Source organism: Guyanagaster necrorhizus (genome assembly GCF_019112545.1).
Source record: "Guyanagaster necrorhizus MCA 3950 unplaced genomic scaffold BT62scaffold_11, whole genome shotgun sequence".
Taxonomy (NCBI): Eukaryota; Fungi; Basidiomycota; class Agaricomycetes; order Agaricales; family Physalacriaceae; genus Guyanagaster; species Guyanagaster necrorhizus.
This window is the reverse complement of record NW_025064890.1, coordinates 958,100-971,979: the sequence shown is the minus strand read 5'-3', so window position 1 is coordinate 971,979 and position 13,880 is coordinate 958,100. Positions and strand designations below refer to the sequence as shown.

General features: G+C 47.5%; 10 protein-coding genes and 1 non-coding gene across 11 annotated transcripts; 5 read left to right on the top strand and 6 right to left on the bottom strand.

The window, feature by feature from the left end:
- Positions 1–26: 26 nt before the first annotated feature.
- Positions 27–767, top strand: BT62DRAFT_93817 (uncharacterized protein). Its single transcript, XM_043187476.1, has 3 exons — positions 27–459; positions 512–569; positions 618–767. Exons 1-2 carry the CDS (start codon positions 104–106, stop codon positions 516–518), a joined length of 363 nt encoding a protein of 120 aa, XP_043040427.1. The 5' UTR covers positions 27–103; the 3' UTR covers positions 519–569; positions 618–767.
- On the top strand, positions 716–1,561 carry BT62DRAFT_93931 (uncharacterized protein). The gene has a single exon (XM_043187709.1). It carries the CDS (start codon positions 969–971, stop codon positions 1,395–1,397), a length of 429 nt encoding a protein of 142 aa, XP_043040426.1. The 5' UTR covers positions 716–968; the 3' UTR covers positions 1,398–1,561.
- On the bottom strand, positions 1,462–1,998 carry BT62DRAFT_931500 (uncharacterized protein). Its single transcript, XM_043186140.1, has 3 exons — positions 1,764–1,998; positions 1,658–1,713; positions 1,462–1,604 (listed from the first exon to the last, which is right to left on the bottom strand). Exons 1-2 carry the CDS (start codon positions 1,955–1,957, stop codon positions 1,707–1,709), a joined length of 201 nt encoding a protein of 66 aa, XP_043040425.1. The 5' UTR covers positions 1,958–1,998; the 3' UTR covers positions 1,462–1,604; positions 1,658–1,706.
- Positions 1,999–3,289: 1,291 nt separating this feature from the next.
- Positions 3,290–3,726, bottom strand: BT62DRAFT_93812 (uncharacterized protein). Its single transcript, XM_043187468.1, has one exon. It carries the CDS (start codon positions 3,598–3,600, stop codon positions 3,358–3,360), a length of 243 nt encoding a protein of 80 aa, XP_043040424.1. The 5' UTR covers positions 3,601–3,726; the 3' UTR covers positions 3,290–3,357.
- On the bottom strand, positions 3,370–3,988 carry BT62DRAFT_931497 (uncharacterized protein; the record flags this gene model as incomplete). Its single annotated transcript, XM_043186139.1, has 3 exons — positions 3,370–3,615; positions 3,667–3,718; positions 3,778–3,988. Coding segments are annotated over 2 exons (218 nt in total), but the record flags the coding sequence as incomplete, so codon positions are not given.
- Positions 3,989–7,000: 3,012 nt separating this feature from the next.
- On the top strand, positions 7,001–7,640 carry BT62DRAFT_931496 (uncharacterized protein). The gene is made up of 3 exons (XM_043186138.1): positions 7,001–7,247; positions 7,306–7,555; positions 7,611–7,640. The coding sequence occupies exons 1-2, from the start codon at positions 7,065–7,067 to the stop codon at positions 7,327–7,329; spliced, it is 207 nt and encodes a 68-aa protein (XP_043040422.1). The 5' UTR covers positions 7,001–7,064; the 3' UTR covers positions 7,330–7,555; positions 7,611–7,640.
- A 136-nt stretch (positions 7,641–7,776) lies between these two features.
- Positions 7,777–7,868, bottom strand: BT62DRAFT_t67. The gene has a single exon. It is a non-coding gene; the product is annotated as a tRNA-Lys (tRNA).
- On the bottom strand, positions 7,846–9,421 carry BT62DRAFT_1075664 (uncharacterized protein; the record flags this gene model as incomplete). The annotated part of the gene is made up of 7 exons (XM_043179138.1): positions 7,846–7,955; positions 8,002–8,062; positions 8,116–8,124; positions 8,177–8,380; positions 8,439–8,589; positions 9,262–9,340; positions 9,398–9,421. 7 exons carry the CDS (start codon positions 9,419–9,421, stop codon positions 7,893–7,895), a joined length of 591 nt encoding a protein of 196 aa, XP_043040421.1. The 3' UTR covers positions 7,846–7,892.
- Positions 9,422–9,715: 294 nt separating this feature from the next.
- BT62DRAFT_1005318 (uncharacterized protein) lies at positions 9,716–10,239 on the top strand (the record flags this gene model as incomplete). Its single annotated transcript, XM_043177133.1, has 3 exons — positions 9,716–9,787; positions 9,844–10,037; positions 10,203–10,239. 3 exons carry the CDS (start codon positions 9,716–9,718, stop codon positions 10,237–10,239), a joined length of 303 nt encoding a protein of 100 aa, XP_043040420.1.
- A 1,074-nt stretch (positions 10,240–11,313) lies between these two features.
- Positions 11,314–11,829, bottom strand: BT62DRAFT_93699 (uncharacterized protein). Its single transcript, XM_043187227.1, has 2 exons — positions 11,451–11,829; positions 11,314–11,397 (listed from the first exon to the last, which is right to left on the bottom strand). Exon 1 carries the CDS (start codon positions 11,793–11,795, stop codon positions 11,493–11,495), a length of 303 nt encoding a protein of 100 aa, XP_043040419.1. The 5' UTR covers positions 11,796–11,829; the 3' UTR covers positions 11,314–11,397; positions 11,451–11,492.
- Positions 11,830–11,843: 14 nt separating this feature from the next.
- Positions 11,844–12,438, top strand: BT62DRAFT_1075661 (uncharacterized protein). Its single transcript, XM_043179137.1, has 3 exons — positions 11,844–12,162; positions 12,220–12,276; positions 12,335–12,438. Exons 1-2 carry the CDS (start codon positions 11,882–11,884, stop codon positions 12,224–12,226), a joined length of 288 nt encoding a protein of 95 aa, XP_043040418.1. The 5' UTR covers positions 11,844–11,881; the 3' UTR covers positions 12,227–12,276; positions 12,335–12,438.
- Positions 12,439–13,880: the final 1,442 nt, after the last annotated feature.

Here is a 13,880-nt window from a genome sequence, read left to right as displayed (position 1 = left end):
TTCGGTTCATTATTACGTACCTCAATGTGGCGTGTGCATAACGTTACTGCTACCCTTCCCTGTTATAAAAGGGTTCGACCAACTTTGAACAACAACGCCCATCATGTCGCACAACATTAAAACCGTCAGCGGGCTCCCATACTATAGTGAATCTCCTACCAGTACGCGCGCCGACATCGACGGTTTACCCAGCAGCATCAGCACCGCTTCTGCCTGGGAATCCGTCAGTGGTACTGGTTACGGCGGTCGACGAAAGGAATGGGATTTCGTGCCCAACAGCAGCCTAAATGGGATGCAGGAATGGGACTCTATCAGTGGAACTGGGGCTATTGACGACGCTCCTGCTCCCGTCGCTAGGAGGAGCAATGAGGAAGGTCGCAAGCTTAGGTTGGATTTGAATTTGGAGGTTGAGATCGCCATTCAAGCCAAGGTTCACGGGGATATCACCCTCTCGCTCCTGTGAGTCGACATATTTCTGCCTCTTACTTTCCTGCTGATATCGCGTTGCTAGTGAATGATTCTTCCGCGGGCTGAGAAACGCATATATTCGTCGAGTTACTACTCCCAAGGTAGGTCTTTTGCTTTGTCCTCGAGTTGCGCTGAGACTCTGGCTTCAGATCACAACTCCCTTATCAGAAATCGTCGTTCTTTCCGGTTACCGTCCTCGTATAGGCTGCGGCCTTTGTATACACCATCTCAAATATCAGTGTCACTGGGTTTGTGCCCACCAATCACTTGTACATGAGAGACTGTATGTCGAGCGTGACATCGTACAGCAGAACTGTCGTTGAGGCGTCGCCAAGTGGATGTAAATGAGGCGAGATACGGCACCTAGACCGTGCAAAGATGAACACTCATGGTCTAGGTCTGTAACGCTGCCGCCGGTACCGACCCTCCTTTTGCATCCACGTCGCTGAGAATGCCATAAGGACAGTTCCAGCGAGATTGTGCTCAACAAAGTGCCCGACATGGACAATAAGTTTGTCTTGTCATTCGCGTTCTCTAGTCGACAAGTGTCCAACGCACTGTCTTCCTTCCTGGTCGGGTGGATGCAGTTCTGCTTCGCATGCCTATCGGGTTCACAGCAACTCAACAGCCTTTTCAATAATCATTTGATGAGCAAACATACTGTCTGTCGTGCCAGCCCAACAACTTCACCTTATGCCCTTCCTACAATTGATAAACTACAAGTTCACATCTTCGACATACCTCCTCACAAGGCTCACCCGTCGAATCTTTCAAACCTTTCGACAGACAACAAATACCCTGCCTATCCTGGACGTATTACTTTGAAATATGTAATCTTGGATTACCTATCAACAGCACAACTGGCCATACCTCGATGCCGTGCTCATGCAATATCCTATGAGGAGCGCCATGCTACCAAACAAAAATGACTCTCCTTAAAAGATGAGCACATTAATTCACCATTAGGATTCTGAAATCAATGGAAAATTATTTGGCAAGTGACTCAATAAGATCCCAGAAACAACACTGATATTGATATCTGATAGGTGAGGATATGCTACCAAATACATCTGCAAAGTTGAAAGGAAAGAGAACTAAAGACACCGTTCTGAGATACAAGACACATGTATTTCTGCCTATATGTGAAAACAATGAGCCTGTTAACAAACATTTACCAAAGAAATTTCACCTCAAATCCAACCGAATGCCGCGTCCAACTCTCTAAGCACTTGGGACATTTACTCGCTGGGAGAACAGTCAGTTCAAGGGCACCTGAATCAACGCAATGAACTCACAGGAGAGAAAGGGTGATGTCGCCGTTAACCTTGGCCTGGATGGCGATCTCAACCTCGAGGTTAAGGTCAAGACGAAGCTTCAAAGCCGCGGGGGGTGCAACAGCCTGACGCTCAGAGCGACCGACAATTTGTCCACCGAGGACGGAGGAAGATTGGGTAGGTGCAAATTTGGTAGCAGTTTCTGGGGCAGACATTGTTGGAATAAGAACTTCTGGTTGAATGGGCGAGTCTTTTATACACGGCGAACTTCGTAGAGATGGGTTATATTGCTGTCAAGTGTTTTTCGCTACCGTGGGGATGGCGACCTTCGCTTTTCCAGATCAAATTAAAATCAAAGTAGGCCTGCTGTAAAGGGTACGGGGTGAGAGATGCGACGGAGCGGAGGAATGTCCTTGGCGGAACCTTCCCTTTCGCGGTCCGAAAGCCGAAAATCCCTTGCTGATGTGATGTGATCGCAAAAACGGACGCATGCTTAGCAACGTTCTTTTCGATTCGAGGAACCACCAAAAAATGAGGGTGAATCAGAGTTCGACAGCGAAACTTGGAAGAGTTAAGCAGTGACCCTGTCTCTTTTTTTTCGTTCTGGAACGACCTCGACTTACATTTCTCTAGGGAGACTGTAACTTGTTGGATGCCGGATGAACGTAATATAAAGGAAGACGTTCAATGGCTCGGAGGTGATATCAGAACGGAATTCGACATCAGGAGTAAGTGGCGCGAGGTAACAACGCAGCGCCTAGACCAAGTGTGGCGTCGCGGTGGCGTCAATTAAGGTATCATACAATAGAGGCGGATTGGCGGTGAAAAGAGTGACGGAATCATTCACCAGCGTGGCGTCTGGCGAAGAGACGCGTGTCGGCGGACTCAAATTCGATTCCTGAAATCGAGAGGAGACAAGTCTGAACCCCGGACTCGGGTGGAAACGAGGTTGTAGCCTCGTGGCCGAGAAGAGTGATCTCGAAGTCTGATGTAGAAACGCGCAAAAAACCGTGTCGCAAAAGAGCCATGTACGACAAAAACGGCCTCATTTCGTCTTGGGAAGGCTAGTTTATATTGGGGCATACAAAGAACGCTTTCTGTCGAGAGCTTGAATTCGAAGAGTTGGAATTCAGTACTGCTAGTAGTCGTTGCCAATCATTATCACGAGTCGAGACAATGACCATCCATTGACGGGGAAAGTCGCGACGACGTACATGGCGTCCATGCTAATCTAAACAATGGTATGAGAATTCCTGACTTTATATTTATGATTGTTGTACATGAAAGTCATGAAAGTAGACTCAGGCATATTAGAAGTAGGCAGGTGCATCTACCAACAATGCGATCAAAAATCTTGAGCTGTATATGGCAAGTCAGATCGGTAAAAATGGAACTTGCGCCGACCTTGAATGACGTACTTCATTGGGCTCTTGGCGCTATATGTCTCTGCACCTCAATCCTGGACGCATGCAGACCGTCGTGGCAGACGGTTGTATCTCTTCATAGAGTCAATGTTACCTGCTATCATTGAAAAGATCGAAAAGAACGCGGTTTTTATGATTTAGACGACCAATTTTCAAGCAAATTACTCCCCGTGAGCCCAGTTCGAGTCAATTCACTCGTTATTCACGGGTTGAGGTGAACATACTCGAATTTGAACACGAGCAACACTGATATTCGACAGAAAAGCCGTACGACCCGACAATTGATGAGAAATAACAAAAGTGACGATGAAAGTAAACAATAATTGCTTTGGATAAAATGAAAGGAGCGATTTGGGAAGAAATGTAAAAAGCTGGATGGAAGGTAGAAATTTTATCGAGGCGGCTGCTATGTGAACAAATCTGGGTAACGACATTTCTTGACAACAATCCTAGAAGCATCGGTAAGACCTTGGCACCAAAAACGACTTAGCCGGACCTACAGCCAGATTGTGCGCTTTAATTCAAGCTATTGACCATTGGAAGGTTTACTCCCTAAATGTGAAATTCAGCTCCAAATTCAATCACAAAACGTGCAAAGAAATCAGACTTACAAGAGGGAAAGGGTGATGTCGCCGTTGACCTTGGCCTGGATAGCGATCTCGACCTCGAGGTTGAGATCCAACCTGAGCTTGAGGGCCTCCTTTTGCTTGCCAACACCGCCACGTCCAAGGCCTCGATTGGCAACTTGTCCAGCCTGGTTTTCACTGTCGAAAGCAGTGTTCTCAGAAGTGGCGAATCTGGTAGCGGTTTCAGAAGACATAGTACTTGTGCAGTTGGTGTCTGGAACGATACCTTGGGGGAGCCGGCTCTTTTATACGCGGTAATGGATCGATATTGGTTGAAAACGGGGGGGTTGGAGCAACGTTACTGAACTGGCACGTTGTCTTGCCTGTAAATCGGGTACCTCATCCTCCTTAGGAGTTTGATTAATGTTGGAGGGGCGGGAGTACCCAAGTTTTTGGTACGTAACGTTCAGTTTGAAATGACACCAAGTAAGTCAAGTTTCCCCATAGGTTATGTTCCATTTCGCGAATGAAGACCCAGTAAGTATATCGATTTCGGTTTGACGTCATACATTCTATCTGAAATGTGGGCGCGTATTCAAACCTTACGGCAGGGCTTCTTCTAAACCCAAAGATCCCAGTAGAACGATTTATTTACCTGGGAATCGAGAAACAGAAAGAGAACATGTGGTCCAATACACCTTGACACAGGCTTTCGTCCTTCTCGATAACAGCAGGTCACATCACCGCGTTGCCATCATCTAAACTCATAGCCCTCATAATTTTGTCTGATCTAGAGATCATTATCTATTATTGTGTCATTCTGACCGACCTTGCATCAACTTCCGAGGCCTATTTTTTGTCGAGGTACATTGCTACACGTGCCATCCTCCTTCTTTCCTTCTGTCCGAATAATATCACACCGTTCTTGTACCTTTGTCGTCTTCCTTTAACCTGCGCCACTGAAGTTTCAACTTTCCAAGTTTGTGCCCCCCTTTATGGACTGACATGTTCGTCTACGTCTCTTTGTGGAGCCATTTTCGGTACCGTGACAGCAATACGGGAATAGTAAATGAAATATCCAGATGGGGGATTCAACGGGGTGCAGACTTGTAATTGAATCGAGATTACGTGCAGAAGTTGCAGAGGTACAAATGTCATAGGCCGTTAGTGCGTAGATGGTAGGTGGAGGCAAGTTTTACACGTTTCTGGGAACATCGCCAGTACCATCTTCTTTACAAGTCGGGTCAAAGGCCTCGGTAAAAGACGGAAACACTGGCTCCCTTACCCTGGTTCTTTTTCAAACTAGATCGGTATCCGGCCCGGATCCGCATTTACGATCAGTTGACCGGGGCTGCCGATGGTGCGCTGCCACGGCCAATTTGAATCATTCCTTCTCACCATCATCGCTCTCTGCAAAGCTCCTGCCAGTCTCTCACCGGGTAGCATCTGTAGCCGTGGAAGTCGCTCCATATAGTACAACCGCTTTCGCTGCCAAGTTATTGTGCTGACAGGGCTGCGAACTCGTGACAATACTCCGGTCTCCCGCTTTGGCATGATTGGCTCCAAATCCCCATTCTCCCTCGCTTGACTCTGACGGCTCAATTCTTGAAGTGACAGGTCTGCCTAGACCTGCTTTGCTTTGCCTTCCTTTGTTCTTCGATAGGTGGCGTCATGCAAGTCGTAAGGACTACTACAATGGTGGAACCCAAACCCCAATTAGACTCCGTTTACTTTACGGAGAGCTCTGGCCCCTCAAGATGTCTCATCGATGGCTTTTTCCGACTACCAAGGTTCCCGTCGTCTTCACTACCATTTGGAGAGCACGTCGTGTCTGAGTCTCCGTTCCTTTCGACAACCACGAAATGTCGCAACCGGTCTTCGCGAAGTTCTACCGCCTGCTCCAGACCTGCCTTCAACACCGGATGTGATACTGCGAAGGCGTCAGCCGCTCTTGCTTTTCTGTGGAAATGACGAGGCCATTCGAAGCGGAATTGACTCTTCGCGATCATCGTCGAATTACATGACCGCAATTATGCATCTGTGTTTTTAGATGCATATATCATGTTACGACTGTTGAGAAACTGAGAAAGTACCTTGAAGTTAGTATGAATAAATGAATGAGAGACCATAATTGATACGCCGTGGGTGCATATGGCGAATATCAGTGATTCTCCCGCGAGCGTACTTTTAGAACGAATGAAATAGCATGTCTTCTTCCCCGCAGTGCGAGGTGGTAAAGATCTGGATCAAAACGCGCTGGCGAACCCGCTTTTCACCCGAACGAGGTCAATTAATAACTTTCACATCTGAAATTTGGCCCGCGGCGGAATGACCATGACACAAAAGCATGTCAACAGAGAACTTGGATTTGTATCACTGCTATTCACTTCTGAGAAGCGAACGCCCGTGCTCGCCGTAATCCTGAGCCTGGATCCTAAGGAGCTTGAAAACACCTACTCTAATTATACTATTGCACCGATGAGGTCGGTGAAACAGACATGCGGATGTACTGAGCTTATGAGACGTGAAAGAGTGAAATCTAAGAGGCTGTTGTGGAGGGTCCTCTTTACGATGTGTGAGGGTAGGAACGATAAGTGGCAACGTGCGTACAAGACCGATTCGTTTGAGCGGTAAAAACTGATGGGCCTGGGGCGATCCCGCGGCCTAGAACGCGTACGAACAAACAGAAGGGACATTCCCAGATTCTGAAAAGGACCCATATACACATATACCACCTGAATAATATTACAGATTTACCTAGCCAAAATTTGAACTCATTGTCTGTCGTGAAGCAGGAACGAGCTTCACTGAGCTTGTACACATACCTCTACGCCGAGTCAGTCATTACAGTATCTGCGGGACGCTGCCGGCCGACCATCAACGACATAAACTAGGTGCGAGGTGCGAAGCATACACCGTGATGGAGGCAGGTACTGATATACTGAATCAATAAACGAAACTGGTAGAGGTAGAGCAGTCCATACCGCAACTGCGAAAGTGCTGTCAGCGTCGGCCCAAACGAGGGTTGGTCCTACAAGGACCCATAGGAATAGCCATCCTGTTGATCGACATTGACCGCCCTTTGACAGACCTGCGTGGCAAGTCACACAGCGATCTGCACGCCTGCAGGGCCTCCGCCGCCACTCCTCTCTTCCGAGGACCGTCGCATAATTGCAATCACGCCCCGTCCTTTCCAAAATTCACATCTTTTGCGAGGAGGACTTGAACTCATACGAACAAAATTAATCCAAGTGAGCACGACAAGGCAGCCAGGTTCCTTACCGATGAGTTCGTTGCTATATAAGAGGGAACCCATCTCCAACGAAACAAATATGTCCGAACCAGTTCTCTACGCCACTATCCTGGATGCACCTAATTTTCCCTTCGACGACCAGCACAAGGAGTTCGTCGGCATGGCGGATAGAGGGAACACACTGGAAGTACGCTTGGACCTCAACCTCGAGGTCGTCATCGCTATCAAGGCAAAGGTCGAGGGAGACATCACACTTTCGCTCCTATGAGTAAAGTCTTAGTAACTTTACGGTCGCATTGAGTGGAAGGTGATTCATTTACCAGCCAGTTATCTTCTGCGGGTAGTCGCAAAATGGTGATCAACGCGTTTGGCGTTTAGAATGAGGTTAGTCTTTAGCTTGTGTGCTGAGTCCAGAATGTTGAGGTTCATCGGCCTTGATTTGATATAGAAGTCGGAACGAATAGTTAATGTCAAGAGTTGACAGTCGACTTGGAGATGGAAAAATTCCAAATGATATTGTCTTGCGCATCAGCGCTATTCCCTGTATCATTTTTTCGGTAGCCGTTCTTACTATTGATGATGCAAGCTGAACAAAATGTTGTCTTGGAGATTCAAATATACATACCGACAGGATGGCAGTGACATAAGCTCTATTGAAAGACAAAAGATGAGTTCCCTGCGTCAGACATGAATACTCTGAATTTATAAAGGTTATGGCTTGCGACGAAGCTATTCCGCAACGTGCTTTTGCTCCGGTGGAGATCTCAAGAAGCCAAAAAAGAACACTAGATAGCCCACCGTGGGGGTCGAACCCACAGCCTTCAGATTCACCCGCCTTCAGACGATAAGAGTCTGACGCTCTATCCGATTGAGCTAGGCGGGCCACATGAATCAGTTGACGGCGGTACTATTTAGGGATAAATTCGGAGCAAGAAATGGCAACCTCAGTCGTGAGTTTACATCGAGGTTGCTGAGCGTGTTATTAGATGCGATATTCGAACATGACACCAACCTACCTCACAAATTAGTTGGCAAAGATCCACTGGACAAATGAATAGGACGATCTGGCGAGAGAAGCTACAGGACGTATCGGTATAGATGCGACAATTGCAAACATTGCTAGAACTCACAGCCTATAGCTAGGAGAAATGATAATTCGCATTTGATTTAGATAGCGCTAGGTACACGCACCTACAGCCCTTCCTTATCTTTCTTGTACAAAGGTAAAGGGCAATGACTAGTTCCAGCGTCAATTGTAGGTGGGATTTACGTTCTTTTGGGCTTAGGGTGAAGACGATGTTTGAACCGGCTGTAAACCGTTCTGAATAAGAGCTTAAAACGGCAATGGTATAAACGAGGCTCGTATTTCCTTTGGTACAAAGATCGTATAAATATCTATACGGTCCTTTAGAACGCGTCGTATATGCTGGTCAAAGAAGACGTATAATCTTACGGTGCACGATTGCAGACCGCCTTGGCAGCTGCGGACGAATGTTGGTAGTATACAGGCTGTCCGTCGTGGTCGTGGTCGAAGTAAGAGAGCTTTCGGAGATTACCGAAAATGAGATGCGGCTGGCTTCGCTCCACCAAAGCGCGCCCACGTCCTAAGGCCTTCGTGGACTTCTACCACTCTAATCTTATGGAATTCTCCTGGGTTCGTTGATACTAGAAATGACAGCTAGACGCCCTCATGGTTCCCTGTGCAACAAATATCGGATACTTTTACCCTTCTGCTTTCTCCTCAATTTCTTTACTAGTGCAAAGATCTGTGCGGCATTTCAATGCTGAAGCGCTGACTGCTAAGGTCTTGTGAAACCAATCCTTTATTCACAATTACCCTCACCAAGACCAACGGCGAGGGTGAAATACCTGCTCGGCCTAGACTGAGTTGCAAAGCTTAGATTCAGGCTGGACTTCAATGCCTCCTCCAGTTAGCTTTCTGCCAGTGGCAGCGGTAACAGTAGCGAAACGGATAGATTCTTGTGACATGATACTGTCGCCAGGGTGAAAGATGAGTGGTCATAACCTAATGCTTCTACTTATAAGTACAGAGACTGAGTAATGTGCAGTGCTGGAACGGTCCCTAGCTGTTCTCTCTGTTATTCGACCTTCTCCAAGCCTCCAGTTAGTGCGTAAGATCATCATCACTCGCTCGTCAATTTCTGTGGCCAGACTCAGGACATTATTCTCGTCCCGGAGAGACCCGGAAACGCTTTATGTCTTATGGGCGCTTGTAGGTCCACAGTTCCGGCCCGCGGGACCAGTTGCTATCGAACCGGTTGCCATCGACTCAATTGCGCTACGACCTAGCTTGATTCTTGTGCCGTTACATTGCAACCGTGTTCTAGTCCATACCTATGGGAACGCTGACTGAGCGTGTTCAATACAAGAAAGCATCAGACCTCCCATGACCTGCGTGTAATCGAAAGCGCCCATCGCGTCATTTACTTTTGCCGAGGCCTTGCTGTAAACCTAAGGATATCCAGCATGGGAAAGGACCCAGAGTGATATTACCTCGCTGGCTTATTCGCTTGATCTTGGGAGGGGTACGTCCATACATGTTCATATTTGCATAGGCCGGCGTACCTTCACTTGGAACCTGAGGCCGCGGCACATCGGATAAACTCACGCTCTGAAAAACTTCTATGTAGGTACCCCACCAGTTGCAAAGTTTCACTAGATGTGACGTCTCGTGTACGGATTCATTGGGACCGTGCCCAAATTTACGAAATGGAGTCCCGCAACCGCTTTCCTCCATACCGAGGAGAACTCGACGTGACGTTTCTCCTACCCCCAATACACGTATAAAAAGGCGTGACTCGATTCTCTTGTGATTCTCAATAACGATAATGTCTCAGCCAACTGCTCAAACTCATCTCTCTGTTCTCGGTGCTACCGCTGATGCCCAAGCCAGGGATGGTCAGCTGACTGCTCGTGTCGGTGCTGGAGCTGTCGCCCCCAAGGAGGCGCTGAAGCTCAGGTTAGATCTTAACCTCGAGGTCGACATTGCCATCCAGGCCAAGGTCAACGGTGACATCACCCTCTCGCTCCTGTAAGCAGATCCTTTGTTATTCGGTTGTGATGCGGTACGCTAAACTCTAATTGTAGTGAGTAAACGCGCTCAGGATGAATGAAAACAAATCAGGTTCTCTTGGATTGTCAGGTTTGGCAGTTTATCCTTGGTGCCGGTCTGTTGTGCTGACCCTTTCGCTGCTAGCATTTTTGATTTTGGTTCTCGGACGGATTCTAGTTGATTGACGAAGGGCAACCAATATATTTGTGGAAGGATGCTTCATATATAACGTTGTCACTTGTATATAGGAGCACTTTTCTAATGCCCTTTTTGATTAACTACTTTACCGCGGATGATGAATATTTGCTTGTGACGTCTCGTTTTCTTGAAGTTCACGTTGCGAATCTGCTTTATGAGCGGCCGGGCCAAGTTTTCACCGAGAAATAACAACCTTTTTGCCGCAGAACAAAAGGCATCACTAAAACTAATTAGACTGACTTGCTTTGCATAACGCGCTAGTTAGTTAATACGAGTGAAATTAAAGGAAAGTTCTGGTATAATGGGTGCTAAGAACTGGACATAGACGGCCAGTGGCTAGAAGTGTAGTCGATCAAAGCAAAGAATAGATTGACGAGGAACTAGATCGTAGACTTGAGGATGAGTTCAAGTTTCTTACGTGTGAGAGCTGAAAAGACTTGATCAAGACAATCATTGATAGACGCGTAGCGAATGGTACATACTCATACATTCCTTCATCCGAGTTGTCCCTCCCGTCAACTCGGATCTCAGAAACGAAAAAGAACTGTGAAGAAAGGTATCAGCCTCGACGAAGAGGAGAAATAGACCAAGGCTAGCCTCAAGTCCAAAGACAGGGGACCTAGATTTTCCCGCTAGCAACCGAGTCAGAATAGAGAAAAAAAGAGACAGCAGGAATTGATGCCGTGCAGAAGCGAAAGGTGTTGACCTGCGCCTTAATGGAGATCTCGACTATCAAGTTGAGGTTCAATCTGAGCTTCAGCGTCTCATCTGAATGGTTGCCCTTACGCACCGGAGGGAGAGGCAGATTGACCGGAGACTCTACGGTGGAAGGCTAGTCCGTTATTGGTCGCACAGGGGTGATTGCCCGCAGGAAAGCAAACGTGGCACGGACTGGAAACGCGACTGTCGTGTGTCCCCAAATCCCGTTCCATCAGTGAGGTCGTCACGTCCAGATCCTCGGATGCGTCTGGGCCATAGCGTCTCTAGGTGGTTGGAGAACTGGATTTCCGCCATTATTGCCGTTCGAAAGAAAGACTCCTGTTTCCACTTGATTGGTTCGGGAAGAATTAAGATGGTTCAGTGTTCTCGCGTCCCCGCTTCCCGGGTGCCTAAATGATGACATTCAAAAGCGCCGGTACATCTGTTCGTGTTTCAATTAACAGCGTTAATGGAGGAATTATGGGAGAGACGAACTGCATAATTATTCCCGGGACCGGTCTTTAGTTTGAATGGTCATTAGACCATCTTCATGGTAGAGAATGTCAAGGTACCGAAATGACAAAGCACAGCTATCAAAGCGGGCTGACATCGCAAGGTGTTCGGCCAACTCGGTGTCGCACTCTTCCGTTGTCGATCGATCATTATTTCCGCAACTAGGGTTCGGGAGCCGAGTTCTGCGACGAACATTCGGTGGGTTTCGCGACGATAGATACGCAGCGACGTGGAATGGAAGCAAGAGCGAGCGTCGGGTCTCCAAGCACGCCCGCTTTTACGGCATAATCTAAGTCTCCGTGAGGGCGCTTCTGGTCTGGATTTCATTTTATTTGATTTGAAGGCGCGTTCACAGAATTAGTCCAAGTATCACAGGATCGCGAGGGTTACGTACCGCAAACTTGGAATCCAGAATGGGTTTAGTTGCAACGGAGGAGCCAAACGCTGCGACCCGACTTCATGCTATAAAAGCTGGGCAAGTTGTTTCTAATCCAACAACAATGTCTGCCCCAGAAACCGCTACCAAGTTCTCTTCGCCCTCTTTCTCCTCTGTCGGTGGACAGGTCGTTGGCCGCTCCAATAGGCAGGCTGCCGCACCCGTCAAGGAGGCTTTGAAGCTCCGCTTGGACCTCAACCTCGAGGTCGAAATTGCCATCCAGGCCAAGGTTAATGGTGACATCACGTTGTCGCTCCTGTGAGTATTTCTTGACGCGTCATCCATGGACATGGCTAATATTTGGTGTGCCTGTAGTGAGTAGACATGTCACTATAATTGAGTGCAGTTGGTTCAGTCGGCCATGAATTTCAGGTTAGTTGTGGCTGCCTTGTCAATAGCTAGGAATTGGCTGATTGTTTGCTGTACTTAGGATTTGCTTGAGTCAATGTGGGCGTGATGGTGGATATAGGATTTAATTGAATGTACTGTTGTTTCGCGTAGCGCTGCTTTTCTGTAATCCATTTCGTGACCGACTATTTCTTCGAGTGATATCAGGTGGTTATCGCTGCTGTGAAAATTGGCAGGATGCATAGTTCGAATACTGGCGGTGGTGAATAGATGTTACTGAGGTATTCTGTTCAAAGCGGAACTTCCGGTGGGGATGGTAGCGGAGTTTTAAATATGGGTCCTGGCCATTTTGCTGCTCTTCAGCATCGCTTGCATTGTGGGATGAAGATAATGGTAATTGTTTTCCATCTCATTTCCGTTGGATGCTTCCACCTCATTGTATCTTCTAGGCTCACCATGATTTCCGCTGACATCGACTTAACTCTAAACTCTACAACAGAACCGCTATTTTGGACAGGGTTTGCTAAAGAAGCTACATCGGTTCAAGTTTTGGCATGTCGAACACTCCTCTTCACTATGTTTCTGAGATATGTAGGTGTCTGGAGGGAAAGGCTGAATGGCCCAGCCAAATACGTGACCAGGAAGATCTTCAACTGCGAAAGACGCTGCCAATATCTCATTATTCACCCCGCATCGTGGTGACAGTGATGGCCTTTCCTCTGGGACCTCAGATCATCCTACCGGCTAGCCGCTCCTGTGTTTCATACTCCAATGATGTTGGCCTTGACCGTCTCCTAGGTATTATGTTTGCTATTTCTTTGCTAAAGTATAGCTTTATTAATGCAGATGTTGTGACTGCGGTAATTCAGCACTTGCGGATAGGAGGATTCGACGCTTATAGCGTAGAGTTCGATTCTCCTGAGATGTTATCATTCCCAACGAGACGTATTGCATGTTTATTCGGTATATATCTCTTATATGACGGCCTCTAACTGACCTGTCGTTCTCAGCTTAGTGATTCCTAAAATTGCACCAGCGGAGGAGGATCTGATGCTAGTTCCACGCACATTTAATTATACAGAGTCACATTGTGAGGAGCTTGCTAAGCCTTGTGCTGTTTAATTTGCCTCTGTTTCGAAGGTGGAGGGGTCACTTCCGTAGTGAGAGCTCCTCGTCGCTCCGTTTTCACTGAGAATTTCCTTCCAGCTGCTTCATCAATTGTTACTGTATCTGCGGTACACCTACAATGGACCCGACACGTGTTTCTGTTGTTGATGGACGAAGAACTTATCCGACTGAGGGTTATGTTCAACCTAGTCGACTAAAATCATTCCCCCCCGTGCACCTGCTTCCTGCACTCAATACCCTCGCACAGCACTACAAAGGCGCCACTTCCTGCCAGTATCCACCTAATTGGGTCACTGACAAAAGACAGCCACTTTCATCCTGCGGACAACTGGGTCTGGCGCTATGAGTAAGTAGCATGGAGTTTGACTCTCCTGAGGCGTGATCGTCTCTCTGCGGCTCTTGGAGATGTCTTTGGCACGTCTACTTTACATCCGAGTTCTCCACTCATGTCTTCGGCAGAAGTGCCATCGTTGCTCCAGCGCCTCAACGGAAGATGTAAC